The 14,745-nt window shown below is 43.1% G+C and overlaps 1 protein-coding gene across 4 annotated transcripts in view; it reads left to right on the top strand.

The window, feature by feature from the left end:
* The first annotated feature begins 958 nt into the window (after positions 1–958).
* The window catches only part of LOC112253908 (amyloid-beta A4 protein), a 41,669-nt gene continuing 27,882 nt past the window's right edge, over positions 959–14,745 (top strand). For all 4 annotated transcript variants that reach the window (XM_024444225.2, XM_024425994.2, XM_024425992.2 and 1 more), the window contains exon 1: positions 959–1,138. In XM_024444225.2, coding sequence (XP_024299993.1) covers positions 1,079–1,138 — 60 coding nt within the window. In that variant the 5' untranslated portion in view covers positions 959–1,078. The remainder of the gene's footprint in view (positions 1,139–14,745) is intronic.

Here is a 14,745-nt window from a genome sequence, read left to right as displayed (position 1 = left end):
TATCCAAACAACCTACCCTACCGATCGGAGACATCCTCATCACATTCCAATAATAAAACTGGGGGGGACAAAAATGCCATTTCAGAATGTGGGGGAAGAAGTAAGAAGAAGAGACAGGTTTGGGCCAAGAAACACGAGCAATGGACATTAGACCGGTGGAAATCGGTCCTTTGGTCTGATGAGTCCAAATTATACATTTTTGGTTCCAACTGCCGTGTCTTTGTGAGACGCAGAGTAAGTCAATGGATGATCTCCTTATGTGTGGTTTCCCAATGTGAAGCATGAAGCATGGAGGAGGAGGTGTGATGGTGTGGGGGTGCTTTGCTGGTGACACCTTCTGTGATTTATTTAGTGTTCAAGGCACACTGAACCAGCATTGCTACCACAGTTTTCTGCAGCGGTACGCCATCCCACCTGATTTGCGCTTAGTGGAACATTAATTTGTTTATCAACAGGACAATGACCCAACACACCTCCAGGCTGTGTAAGGGCTAAGAAGGAGAGTGATGGAGTGCTGCATCAGATGCCCTGTAATCCACAATCATCCGACCTCAACCGGATTCAGATGGTTTGGGATGAGTTGGACCACTGAGTGAAGGAAAAGCAGCCAACAAGTGCTCAGCACTTGGAACTCCTTCAGGACTGTTGGAAAAGCAGTCCAGGTGAAGCTGGTTGAGAGATTGCCAAGAGTGTGCAAAGCTGTCATCAAGGCAAAGGGTGGCTACTTTGAAGAATCTCAAATCTCAAATATATTTTGATTTGTTTAACACGGATTACTACATGATTGCATATGTGTAATTTAGTTTTGTTGTCTTCACTATTATTCCTTAATGTGGAAAATAGTACAAATAAAGAAAAACCCTTGAATGAGTGGGTGTCCAAACTTTTGACTGGTACTGTTTAGAATTAAGCCCCCCCCCCGTCAGGTGACCTGGCACTCCAGCAGCTGTGCAGCCTCAGTATCGTTCTCCATTAAACCAACACAGTCAGCCGCACAGCAACGGAGACGAGCTCTGAATAAATACCTACGGTACATAGAATAAACCATACATAGGACGCGTTGTGACAATAATACGCCATGGGGGACCGTATGGCTTTGTTGCTGCTGGTTATTGCGACCACGGCGCTAGCAGTTGAGGTAAGAAACCGGGGAAAGAAAGACAGGACAAGGCTGAGCTCCATGCTTATTCTTCTCCTCTTCCGCTGCTATTGATGGAGGGAGCAGCCGGGTGATTCCAACCCATGGGGGCTAATTACGCATGAATAGAACAAAATGAAATCAGACATTCAGCAAGGCTGTGAACATATTCCACGCCTGAATACATGTTGGACAGCTTTTTATCTCATTTAGTCTGACTCGAAATGATCGTAGAATAGCCCGTGTTCAGGTCCCTTGTTCTTTTTGCTCAGTGCTGTTATAAACGACTCTCATTGCTTGAATTGAAATCTAGTTTTATAGCCTTTGGATAAGTTTTACTTTTAATAATTCAAGATGAGAAATCATTACATTTATTTTACACAGAAGGTAAGACCTGATGAAGCTTTCCAATCTGTAGGCTACGGCTGAGATTCATGTGTAGCCTATGTAAACGAACGTGATTTGTTTCTGTGCATAATTGCACTTCAACACATCCTAGTCCAAACCGGTTTCTGTAGTGGCAATATTGGTTTATTGTATCCGGAGCTTATGGGTAATGTGAACACCATTTTGTAGACACTTGTGTAGTATTTGGTTCGAATATATTTTTGAGGTGGTGGGCGTGAAAATAAACATCTAACGTTATAGTGGGTTATTCCTTCCCTTAGATTAAGCTTTCTGTAGCCTAAAGACATACGTTACTCCCAAAAAAAGAGCCAAAGAGTAGACCTATGACCCATTCATTCTGCACATTGCGTCCTTGGATAAGGGTAAAATCGCCTGTTGTCAACCTGTTTCATGTAAACTCGAGAATAAAGATAATGTTGTGAGACAGAAGTAAGATGGCGGCGGTGCACTGCAGCATTCCATGAACACAGGCAGAGATTTTGCACATAATCACTGATCATCCGTCTCTCTCAGGCGACATGCCATGTCGGTGTGAATTTGGCCTTGTAAAGAGAGCGACCACAATTGTTCTCTTACGACAGTCTTCGTGTTACACAAACGTTACACTGCAATTGCGGCTGACTTGCTACATTTGGTGTGTCTGAGTGTGGGAACTGCGGTTTGAATTTGAACAAATTATTTTAGGCAGTAGCGGATACACTTGATGTGGGTGATACTTGTAACAGGTCGATGCGGGTCTGTGGGCTAGCTAGGCTAGCCACACAATAAACATTACTCTTCACACACCTCAAGTTCAAGATGTCAATGTCACTCAGGTTTTACTAGGCCTTTTCACCTCCAGACAGCTTACATAGCTAGTTGTTGTATGTATTACCCATAGTGTTTCTGACTATATGTATCAATTATTCTTAATCTTAGTTCACTATAGCCAAAGGGTGTTGGTGATATTTAAACATATTAAGATACTTTAAATCAATTAAATGCCAAATAGGCTATGAAGTTCATGTTCAAACCTCCCAATACAGAAACAGTTAGTTGGTTTTCCCTTATTGTGGGTTGTCAATCGTTGACATTTCATAATTTTTTTTGAGGGGAAAGAAAGCTGACTTAGGTTATAATGCTTTATTGCTTGGTATACACATGTATAAGCCACACATTGAACAGTCTAAGGACACAGAGGGCAGGGCTCTCTTGTTAATCCGGCCTCTATACAGACTGGAGTGTACGGTGTGGGAGCTGAATTCCAGTTTCCCATCCTTGAAAAATTTGGTCGAAGAGCAACCCAGGCAGTCTGTCAATGCACTGCAGTCATTCAAGCCCAAAGCAGCACAGCCTCACGCCCATTAGCGTACATTATAACCATTGTCTCCCTTTGGCATCCACTGCTTATGTTGCAGCTTCGTCCAACCATCCATTTAAATCGCCAGTTTCCAATAGCGCTTTAAAGGGACAATTAGCTCTATGTTGCAGTCTCTACAATTCCTACCCTAGTAATGGTTAGTTGTTGGGTGCCAATCATTGTCTCTGTTTTGGGATGTTTCTCATGCCATGCCAACCATCCTCCATCTTAAGCCCCTTTTCATGTTTTGGTGGCGGTGCCTCTTTCTGCCTGCCAGACAGAAATTCCTGGCCCTTTATGGTGTTGTCATGTTACGTTTGTTATGTTGTTATGGGGCTGTTGTGTTCTCCCCGCGTTGGGATGTTCCGCCCCTTTCAGGATTTGTTGTATTTTGGACCCTCTATCTCCCATGTAGCCACACTGGACATCCTCACCTTTAAGTAATGTGTTTGTCCTAAACGGTCATGTCACCTATCCCTTTAATGGCATGGAAGGTTTTCAAGGGAGCTGATCTCAGTGAAAACACCTGGCATGGTGGTGTAAGGTTGGCTTTGTGCTCTGTAACCTGGCCTTTCAGATAGCATCCGTGGCTGGTTATCTCTTTCTTGCTATCCCTGGGCCGTGTTCAGTTGGCATGAAATGGAGTGAAACAGGGAGTGACTACCTGTATTTGTCCAATAAGAGATGTTGTTTTAACATGTGCCCTAATGAACACAACCCTGAAGAACTTCACAGACCACATTTTAGAGGCTCTCACAACATCAGGATGGGCTCGAATGAGAAGCGACTCAAGCCCCACTCTTCACAATCCCTCATCTATACAGATCAGTGGTTCTGTGCAGGTGCTGTTCTATTCCAATGCTCCCCAATGAAACCTGGATGAGTTATCAGGGACCCCACCTCCGACCAGGATGGGTGTGTTCCAGGTTGTCTTTTTGCAGTCACACTGCACATCTCATCATAATAAAGTAGCCCCTGAATCATTAAACACTTCTCCAGGCTTTGTGAGTTCTGATCATCTGCAATAATGACGACCTGGATGACCTGGAACGCGCCCTATAGCCCTGCTGCTATGGCAACCCCACCGCTGCCCTGTACAGGCCAGTAGATCACGTCTTAACTGTCAGTGTCACCGTCATGGCCGCCGCGTGACTGAAGTGGCCCGTGTTGTGTGTGTGTGACCTTCACGTCCGCACATACAAACCTGGAACTTGATAATCTGATTGAGCGACCAAGCGCAGTCAAAGAGCCTGGTGGAAACTAATCAAGCTGTGATGGTTGTTCGTGGTGATATCTGTTTTCAGGGGGCTGACTCACTGTGGCTTATAGATTGAGTCCCAAATGGCACCCTATTCCTTATGTCGCCTTACCAATAGGGCTCTGGCCAAAAGTAGCGCGCTACATAAAGAGTACAGTGCCATTTGGGACGTAGACATAGTCCACCGTTAACTTATAGCCGCAGAGAGTAAGAGCGAGATGGAGAGAAAAAATAGGTAGGACAGAAAGGTCAATAATGATGTACATCGATGTATGGGACAGTGATCTGTGTGACCCGTTGATTGAGCACATGTGGATATATTTATTAATAATACATCCGATGGCAAAATGCTCCTGACATACACGCAGACAGTTAAATACACACATGCACGCTCGCTCTACACAACAACTCCAATACACAATCACACACAGCAGCATGTGTCTTAGGAATTATGCTGCACACTTGTCCCTCTGACTACAAAATGGCCACTTCTTCTTCAGTCAGCCTCCTTTATACTTGATTGATTTGTCCTACTTGACCAAATGTCTACCAAAGCAATCAAATAAATACTCTAAAACATGTATTTTCTGAATTTCAAATCGACCCCTAGCCCCTACTGTGTACAGGCTACACACCTAGACACTCCTGTAGATCTGACTGTTTCTGAAAGAATTTGGTAGGTATTGGTAATAGCTTACTTTTACCTTAATTCAGCCTGGGTGTAAATATCCCCATATTGATTCCATCGTTCTAACCATCCAATCCTCTCAGATCGACAGGAGTGGATAGGGAGTAGGGGGCTATTCCTTCCCTCATCAATTATCCCTCCTTCTCCCATGTTGTTGGGTCTGTTTTTGAAATGATTGAGCTACCCTCCCTGCCCACCTCCTCTCCTCCCTCCTTATCCCCCTCTTCACTCCTTCTCCTGTGTTTTGGTGGCGGCAGTGCCCTCCCCGGGTCGCCTGGCACCCATGCTATAGTTAGAGCGCCGCGTCCCAGAGATACTCCTGTCTCTGCTCTCTCATTGCTTTCTTCCTTTCATTCCTTCCTTTTTATTTGTCTTTTTTTTCACTGCTTTTTTCTTCAGAACGAGCAGACCTAAGTCTTTCATTGTTCAATATCTGCTCTTGCTCCCATTCCTCCCTTTCATTCCCACCTTATTTCTCTTTTTACTGCCTTTTTCTCCAAGACAGGCCAACGCTTCCCTCGCTCAACCCTGGACAGTGTCCCTCTGTACATTGGCCTTATGTATATTTATTGCTACATGTACTGTGAAGGGAGTTATTATATGCGTATCACTTTACAACAGTTTCAGTCAACTATGACCTGACATTTGCAGAATCGAATCAGTGCCGGTCTAAATGTTGATTTGAGCTTCGATTTAATGCGGCTTCGAAAATTGCTTTGTTGATTTATAGTCTGCTGTTTTAAAATATCTAATATCTCGAAAAGGTCCTCTTTGTTTCATGAACTAAATTACTTAGCTGAACTGTGAGTAGCATTGTGTGTGTGGTGTCAAGAAGGAGTGGGATATTCTTGGCTGTGCCCTGCTATTCCCACTTCCTGTTTCCTTGTCCCAACCATTACCTGGGATGGGTTTCCTGTATTTGTTTGACGCATGAGGAGACATATAGTCTACTGTGTGCATGACAGTAATGGAACATGGGTGTGTGTGTACATTTACATTTGTGTGTGCGGGCGTATTTGTCTCACACTTGATTCGTTTTGTGTGTGTATCTCTCCCGTGTGTGTGGGTGTGCATTTTAATTTTACTTGATTAATTTGTGTGCGTTTGTTCAGTGCCCCACTAAGATATGTGGGTATGCTGCTGACCCCATGCATTACCTTAATTCTCAGTATGGGGAGCTAGTTCTTGGAAACATGTTAACATATATCATACATTGAGACTTCACATAGTAGACTTGTTCCATTGTGGCTCAGTTGGTAGAGCACTTGCCCTAGGCTTGGGCGGTATCCAGAATGTTATACCTTCATTCCGACACTGAACACAACAAACCCCTCGGATACTCTTTAATCTGAAGGTTAGCAATACTAACAAGTACATGTCAAATCCCATAGAGATCGCATTGCAAACATTTTGTACAGTTTCTGACCTAAACTATGCAAGTGACTCAAATGCTACTCACAGTTTGCTGCACGCATAAAACAACTATTAGCCAGCAAGGTCTCTTGATCCAAAAGGGGTTTCTCTGCTGTTACCAAGCCTCCCGAGTGGGGCAGTGGTCTAAGGCACTGCATCTCAGTGCTAGAGGCGTCACTATAGACCCTGGTTTGATCCTGGGCTGTAACACAACCGGCTATGATGGGGAGTCCCATTTGGCCTAGCGTCATCCGGGTTAGGGGATGGTTTGGCCAGGGTAGGCCCTCATTGTAAATAAGAATTTGTTCTTAACTGACTTGCCTAGTTAAATTTAAAAAGTGAAGAAGCTAACCACTTATAGTACCTAGATAGCTAACTAGCTACTAAATCAGCAAAGCAAATGCATAACTGCAAAGCATTTAGCATATTTTAGACAGTTGACATTGTTATAAGATATTTAGTTATGAATTGCATACTGTAATTAGATCACCTGGCGTATGCTGCGCAAAAGTGAGTGATTCAAAAGGCTCCGGTCTCTTGTCATTGTGTGCTTGTAAACAAACACCAGGTGACACGTGACTGGGGACTACAGTAAGATTCATAATAATGTGACTGGTGAAATGAAGAACGCAAAACACTTTTATTTATTTTTTATAGTAACTTCTATTGCCAACTATGAAAATAGCTTACATAAAGCCAACAAATGAAAACATTGCAGCCTGCAGGTAGAAAATATATCCTGACCAAAATAAATATCCTATAAATCATATTGGCGACACATGGCCTGTCTCAAACGAAACTTGTAACATTGTATCAACTATTAACTTGGTCTGGCAGAAGCTTGACTTGCAACATTGTATACAATATTCTGGTCCTTCAGTTTCCCACACCAGTGAGCTCAGGACAGACACAGATGTAGGCTATTTGGCAAGGGTTAAGAAGCCGTGCTTGACTTGGGCAGGAGCTCACTGGAGCTGAGTACCGACACCTCAACATTTCTACTGCTTGAGCTTCTGTTCCTCTTGTAGAATATTAGCTCAAAAGTATTGTGGAGCCCTTGCACCTAAATATAAAGAGTAAATCTTCCTTTGTGGAGATGGGAGAACCTTCCAGAAGGACAACCATCTCTGCAGCACTCCACTAATCAGGCCTTTATGGCCAGACAGAAGCCACTCCTCAGTAAGATGCACATGACAGCCCACTTGCAGTTTGCTAAAAGGCACCTAAATACACTCAGACCATGGGGAAACAAGATTCTCTGGTCTGATGAAACCAACATTGAACTCTTTAGCCTGAATCCCAAGCGTCACGTTTGGAGGAAACCTGGCACCGTCGCTACAGTGAAGCAGCATCATACTGTGGGGATGTTTTTCTGCGGCAGGGACTGGGAGACTAGTCAGGATCGAGGGAAAAAATGAACAGAGCGGAGTACAGAGAACCTTGATGAAAACCTGCTCAGGACCTCAGACTAGGGTGAAGGTTCACCTTCCAACAGGACAACAACCCTAAGTACACAGCCAAGACATTGTAGCAGTGGCTTTGGGACAAGTCTCTGAATGTCCTTGAGTGGCCTAGCCAAAGCCCGGACATGAACCTGATCTAACATCTCTGGAGAGACCTGAAAATAGCTGTTCAGCAATTCTCCCCATCCAACCTGACAGAGCTTGAGAGGATCTGCAGAGAAGAATGGGAGCAACTCCCCAAATACAGAATACAGGTATGCCAAGCTTGTAGCGTCATACCCAAGAAGACTCCATGGTGTAATCGCTGCCAAAGGTGCTTCAACAAAGTACAGAGTAAAGGGTCTGAATACTTAAGTAAATGTGATATTTTATAAATGTATAAATAAAGACATATTTCCACTGGTCTAATGTCCATTGCTTGTGCTTCTTGGCCCAAGCAAGTCTCTTATTATTGCTGTCCTTTAGTAGTGGTTTCTTTGCAGCAATTTGACCACAAAGGCCTGATATCAATCAGTCTCCTCTGAACAGTTGATGTTGAGATGTCTGTTACTTGAACTCTGTGAAGGATTTATTTGTGCTGCAATTTCTGAGGCTGGTAACTCTAATGAATTATCCTCTGCAGTGAAGGTAATTCTGGGTCTTTCCTGTGGCGGCCCACATGAGAGCCAGTTTCATCATAGCGCTTGATGGTTTTTGCGATTTTCTTTTTTTTTATTTTGTGGGGGGGGCACATTGTCTTAAAGTAATGGACTGTTGTTTCTCTTTGCTTATTTAAGCTGTTCTTGCCTTAATATGGACTTGGTCTCTTACCAAATAGGGCTATCTTTTGTATACCACCCCTACCTTGTCACAACACAATTGATAGGCTCAAACGCATTAGGATGGAAAATAATCCACAGATACATTTAACTGGGCACACCTGTAAATTGAAATGCATTCCAGGTGACTACCTCATGAAGCTGGTTGAGAGAATGCCAAGAGCGTGTAAAGCTGTCATCAAGGCAACGGGTGGCTACTTTGAAGAATCTCAAATCTAAGATGTATTTTGATTTGGTTACTATATGATTCCATATGTGTTATTTGATAGTGTTGATGTCTTCACTATTATTCTACAATGTAGAAAATAGTTTTTTTTTAAATAGAAAATATGTGAATGTGTAGGTGTCAACTTTTTACTGGTACTGTATATGTACCAGGCTGTCATTGTAAATATAATTTGTTCTTAATGTTCTTAACTGATTTTCCTAGTTAAATAAAAAATACAGTGTATTCAGACCCCTGACTTTTTCCAGATTTTGTTACGTTACAGCCAGTCTTATTGCTTCCCGGTGAGATTGTCAACTGTCGTCATAGGGACACAGTAGCACATCTCGACCAGATGGGAATAGACGTCATCGTCATGGCGATGGCCACGGCAACCAGTCTTCCGTTCCCGGGTGCAGGGTGTAATTGGAATGTTGGCAGGCAGGGCGTGAGGGAAACGAGGGGCTGTCTGCCCTATAATCACTGTAACACACTCCCACACCCAACTCACCCGAGGATCCGGTCCCAGAGACTAGCAGATAGTATTACACAAACACGCGCGCACACACTCCAAAGACCAAGCACATGTACCATTATACACTCATGCATGGAGTCGCTCTCTCACACACACACACACACACACTGATAGAGTTCAAAGATGAGCTCAGGCCAGGGGTTTAAGTCACAGCAGGCCCTGCTTGGTAAGTGATTAGTGAATGTGTGTGTACGTGTGCTTGCCTGTTCACGTTTCTCTGTGTCAATGTGCCGGCTGTCATTCGGTCACCTCTCTAGCCTTATCTCATTATCTTATCTAATAAAGTCGTGACTGATTTCCTTCCTAACTAGTTTCCCATGGCGTCCAACCGGTATTCCAAACAGAATAAGGCTCTGTCCTCCGGGGCAGTGGTGGGAAAAAGTACTAAATTGTCATACTTGAGTAAAAGTAAAGATAACTTCATAGAAAATGACTCAACTAAAAGTGAGTCAACCATTAAATACTACTTGAGTAAAAGTATCTGGTTTTTACTGTACTTAAGTATAGTGGTGGGAAAAGTACTCCAATTGTCAGACTAAAGTAAATGCTATTCATCAAATTCCTTATATAATACAAACCAGATGGCACAATTTACATTTTTTTCCTTTTGATTTAAGTACAGCCAGGGGCACACTGGCTGTCTTCCAGGGCACATTCAGACACAATTTACATATGCAATATTTGTGTTTAGTGTCCAACCGATCAGAGGCAGTAGAGATGATAGGTGTGTGAATTGGACCATATTGCTGTCCTACCTGAGCATTCAAAATGTAAAAAGTTATTTTGGATGTCAGGGAAAATATATGGGAGTAAAAAGTTATTTTTTTTCTTTAGGAATGTAGTGGAGTAAAAGTAGTTAAAAATAGAAATAGTAAAGATAACTACTTAAGTTCAAAGTATTTTTTACTTGTAAAAATAAATAAAAAAGACAAGTCAGTCTGTTTTTATACAAGGCCTCTGGCTATTTCTCTTTCCTCCCCAGTCATTGTTGATGTGTGTCTGTCTACCCAGTATCTGTCTGTCATTCTTATCGATCTGTTTATGGTCTGTCTCTATACGGCCTGGCTGCATCTACAATGGCATCTTATTCCCTTTAGAGATCACAACCGTTTGACCAGAACACATTTCGAATACAGCCAGGGAACTAGACAGTGTTGTACTAGTAGTGCACTACATGGGAAATAGGGTGCCATTTTAGATGCACCCTGTGTCTCTGGTGGGCAGGGACAGGCAGAGGACACTCTCCAGACGTAATAGCTGATCTCAGGCGACACTCGCACTGCCAGGGGGGTCTCCCTCGGTCTGAAAGCTGATCCCAGTGGCCTGGGACACTCTGATAACAGCTCACCGCAACAGAGCCACAATTAATGCCGCCCCGGGACTTTGGGACTGGTTCACAGAACAGGTCCCGTGAGGATTAAATCAAATAAATATTATACACTTGGTCTTCGGTGTGTGTGTGTGCGCATGTATGTACAACACTGCACGTGCATGCACATTATGCATATGACTGCGGGTGTGCATGTGCGTCTTCATGCTAGTGTGAATAGAATGACAAAGTAGAGGGTGGACCCAGCCAGAAGAAGAATTAACCCCTGGTCAGAACCCACAAGACCCCCATGCAAACCAATGGGAAGCACCCTATAACCATTGGTAGAGCTAGAGGGACAGTCAATGTCCCACCAATAATAGCATAAAGACAGACACACACACACAGAGACACATTCTCACTGGACAATAGGTACCAGGCAAGTTTTCTGTTTAACCAAATGAGTCAATATCAAATCAAATTTATTTATATAGCCCTTCGTACATCAGCTGATATCTCAAAGTGCTGTACAGAGACCCAGCCTAAAACCCCCAAACAGCAAGCAATGCAGGTGTAGAAGCACAGTGGCTAGGAAAAACTGACTACTGAGTTTTTACTGACTCAATGTCTGTGTGACTCTTAGATACAATACAGAGCAAAGATCATGTGTGCTTAAAGATGTGTGATAGAGACCTGCTATGTTTGTCTGGTTTCAATATAGGTCACCGAACGAGGTCACGCGACTGAAATGCGGCCATGATCCAATTCAATGAAAATAACTTTATTTGTCCTGTGTAGGGCTGACACCATTTTGTCAACTGGTAATGTTTTTAGTTGAGCAGTTAAAAAAACACACACAAAAAAATCTGTTTTTACTGTACGTGTTTATTGACACCTTTTCTCAGTGGACTAATCCATTGTGGAGACCGCCGGATGGCTCACCATTAGTACATTTAAAATTAATTCCCATCATTTAAAATCTACAAAGTTTGGTTACCGTAATTTCTGTTAATGCAATATACCCAGGTCTGCTTCCTTTACACACTGTCCTAGAAAAACTATCAACGTGGCTTCTTCTCTCTGTGTTATGGTGGATATGTAAGCATGTTGACAGTACGTTCCTACTAGCACCAGCTGGCTAGGCGCATTCCAAAGATTGTACGTGGGTTTAGGATTGACTGACTTTATTTTCGGAAAAGGACATGGTCTGTTTTCATGGCCTACGTTTTAGGATGAGGCAAATCTTCCCTGTGTTTTCAGGCGGTGGCCGGCTCTATTTTAATGATGTGTTCTAGTTTCCATGGCATCAACTTTTTGCTGGTGGATCTGTGAGCAACTAGGATCATTAGCCAATGCAGTGCACCAGGGGCCAAAGGCTTGATTGATTGGAGCGTTCTCCACCAGTGCTGTGCTAGTAAGGCTAGTACCAGTTGTACCAAGTTTTGGATTAAGGTAGATTTACATTGGGGAGTGCTGAGTAGTCTTGGCCGCATGTCGAATGCCTTTCTACCCAATTCTCATTTGGCGTGGTGCGGTTGACCATTAATTGCGCAGGTATAAATTGTTTGTTGGCTGTGTGGGGGAAAACTCTTGATGTTTTGAGCCGGGACTGTTATTCTCATATTTCCCTGATTTAATTTTTTTTTTAAACTTAAATCAACGTATGTATTAGCCTTTTACTGTGTGCTTACGACAACAGTACATAGGTCTGTGTTACCTCCAATATGATCCTATATAGGGTACTTTACATGCAATGTCTCGTTGGATGGTGCAGTAGTGAGAACAGTATCTTGTTGTGACAGCAGCAGGAGGGTACCATGGGTGGTAATCAGTGTGGATTGAGACCACTGTGGGATATCTCGGCCAGGCAGCTCAGCGTAATCCCCCACCCAGATTACTGCCGGCAGGCTGGCCAGCCGATAGATGAGATAGCGATGCTGGCGATGCGATGGATGAGAGTGGGCAGAGGCAAGCGAGGGAGCAGGTGGCTCAGGGAAAGCCCGGTCTCCTCTCATAATGTCCACTACTCCTCTGTTCTCTCTCACTCTCGCTTTCTCTCTCCTTTCTTTCTTTTCTCTCTCACTGAAGTTTTGAACCCTGCACCTAGGAAACCATTACTGTTAAATCTCTCCCGACTGGTTTGTGCTCCAGAGTGAAGTTTTCCCTAGGTACATATCAAGGATCTGCTTTCCCTCCCCCTATCCTAACCTTAAACGTTGGGTCAGCTTTGTACTTCCTACACTAAGATCAGGGTCTAGGGGCAACTTCACCCTACTCCACTGGGGCTCATAGTTTATACACCTTACGTACATCACCTTACTTGAACCTCATACGCACAAAGTCTCATTGTCCATTTATATCCCACCCTCTTTCGTCTCTCGCTTTGTTGCTTTCTCTCTTTCTAACCTTTCCATTCCGAACAGTCTGATTTATAAGACTGCAGTGGGATTTGGCTGCTCCCCAGGACAACCCCCCTCCCTCCCTCCCTCAACTGTTTGCAGCAGGATGGAGAAGAGAGGGGGATGGAGAAGAGGGAATCGAGGAAGGACATTATTTACAAGGCAAAAACAGATGAGGTGATTTTGAATACTGGAAAAGTGGTTGAGAGCGAGTGCAAGTGAGGGAGAGCAATTTCCCTTTAGTGTTCACACGTCAGCGCAGCGGGTAGGTCTAAAAGCAATATGGGGATTGCTCCACGTAGGCCTCCGTTCCAGTTTCTTCACATTTAAGACGCTTAACATCTAAGTGATAAGTAGGGGGCGGGGGGCTGACATGGAACTGGGTCAAATTTCAAACACTTATTCTAAAGTCCTTTTTACATCAGCAGTTGTCACAAAGTGGAATTGGGTCATGGTAGTCTTTCTATAACAATAACCTTTTTTCACACTCGTCAACCTGAACTGTGCTCTTTTGGCTCGCTTTCCAATGAATACTGACTGGGATGATGGCCAGCCTGCTTCTTTCCAGCATGATTTGAGTGGGGCAAGGCAAGCTAACTATGCCTCTATTCACTTTGGGCTGGAAGTAGATATGTTATGGGGCCAGCTCAGCTCGCTTTTAGCGGCTGGACCTAGCCATGTGAATAGAAAATATCCCGCAAAACGGTTTGGGTTGGGACGATAATGTGGGTATAGGGTCAGATATGTCATGACGCTCCTATCTACTCCAGGATTCTACAACTCCAGGCATTGTTGTGCATACTTTCTACCCAGCCCTGCAGTAATGCACATTATTCAAATATTAAACTAATAAAGGTAGTCTCTCTGGAACGGAATTAGCTGAAATCAAGTTTGTCAGTAACTGCAGGGCTGGATCAAATGTTGGAGAACCCTGTTCGACACCGTTGATGTGTTGTAGAGCAGAACTAAGACTCTCTGGTCTTGCGCACACATCACAAGGGAGGGGTACCGCTTTCACTACTGTAAATATACAGAAGAAAATGACATGACTAACAAGCAGATGTTTCCTCTAACTGCATATCTACCCACTGGGAAAAGGCATTAGTTCAACGGCTAGTTTTGATTTACATTTGATTGAGTTCAATGTGAAATTGACAGAAATGTTAACCATGAAATTGGATTTAGTTTTGAAGTTGAGTGAAAACACAACAATTTCCCAAAAACCTTTTACGTTGAAGACTTTTTGCAAATCCAATCAGATTTCCACGTTAATTCGAAGTCATCACATTTTCTGGTTGAAATTACATGGAAACAACGTTATTAAACCAGTTTGTGCAAAGTGGGTAGGGTCAGTCTCCCTTTCCTTAAACCTTACCAGATCAAATTTTATTGGTTGTGTACACATATTTTGCAGATATTATCGTAGGTGTAGCAAATGCTTGTGTTTCTAGCTCCAGCAGTGAAGTAATACCTAACGATGCACACAAATCCCCCAAATTAAAAGAAAGGAATTAAAAAATATCAAGATGGGCAATGTCAGAGTCCAGAATATAAATATATATGTATATGATGGTGTGCAAAGACATGGACAGTATAGGAATAGAAAAGGATACAACTGTAGTTATATAGGATAAGCCTTGACCATAATACAGTATATACATATGAAGTGGGTAAAACCGTATTTAAACATTTCTTAGTTACCAGTGTTTTGTGTAAAAATAAAAAAAAGCTTTGTCGACCAAATGTGTGTTCTTTCGATCAATAGATTGGTT

This window comes from Oncorhynchus tshawytscha, linkage group LG14, assembly GCF_018296145.1.
Source record: "Oncorhynchus tshawytscha isolate Ot180627B linkage group LG14, Otsh_v2.0, whole genome shotgun sequence".
NCBI lineage: Eukaryota > Metazoa > Chordata > Actinopteri > Salmoniformes > Salmonidae > Oncorhynchus > Oncorhynchus tshawytscha.
Note: the sequence above shows the minus strand (reverse complement) of the source record. Positions and strands in the feature narration are given on the sequence as shown.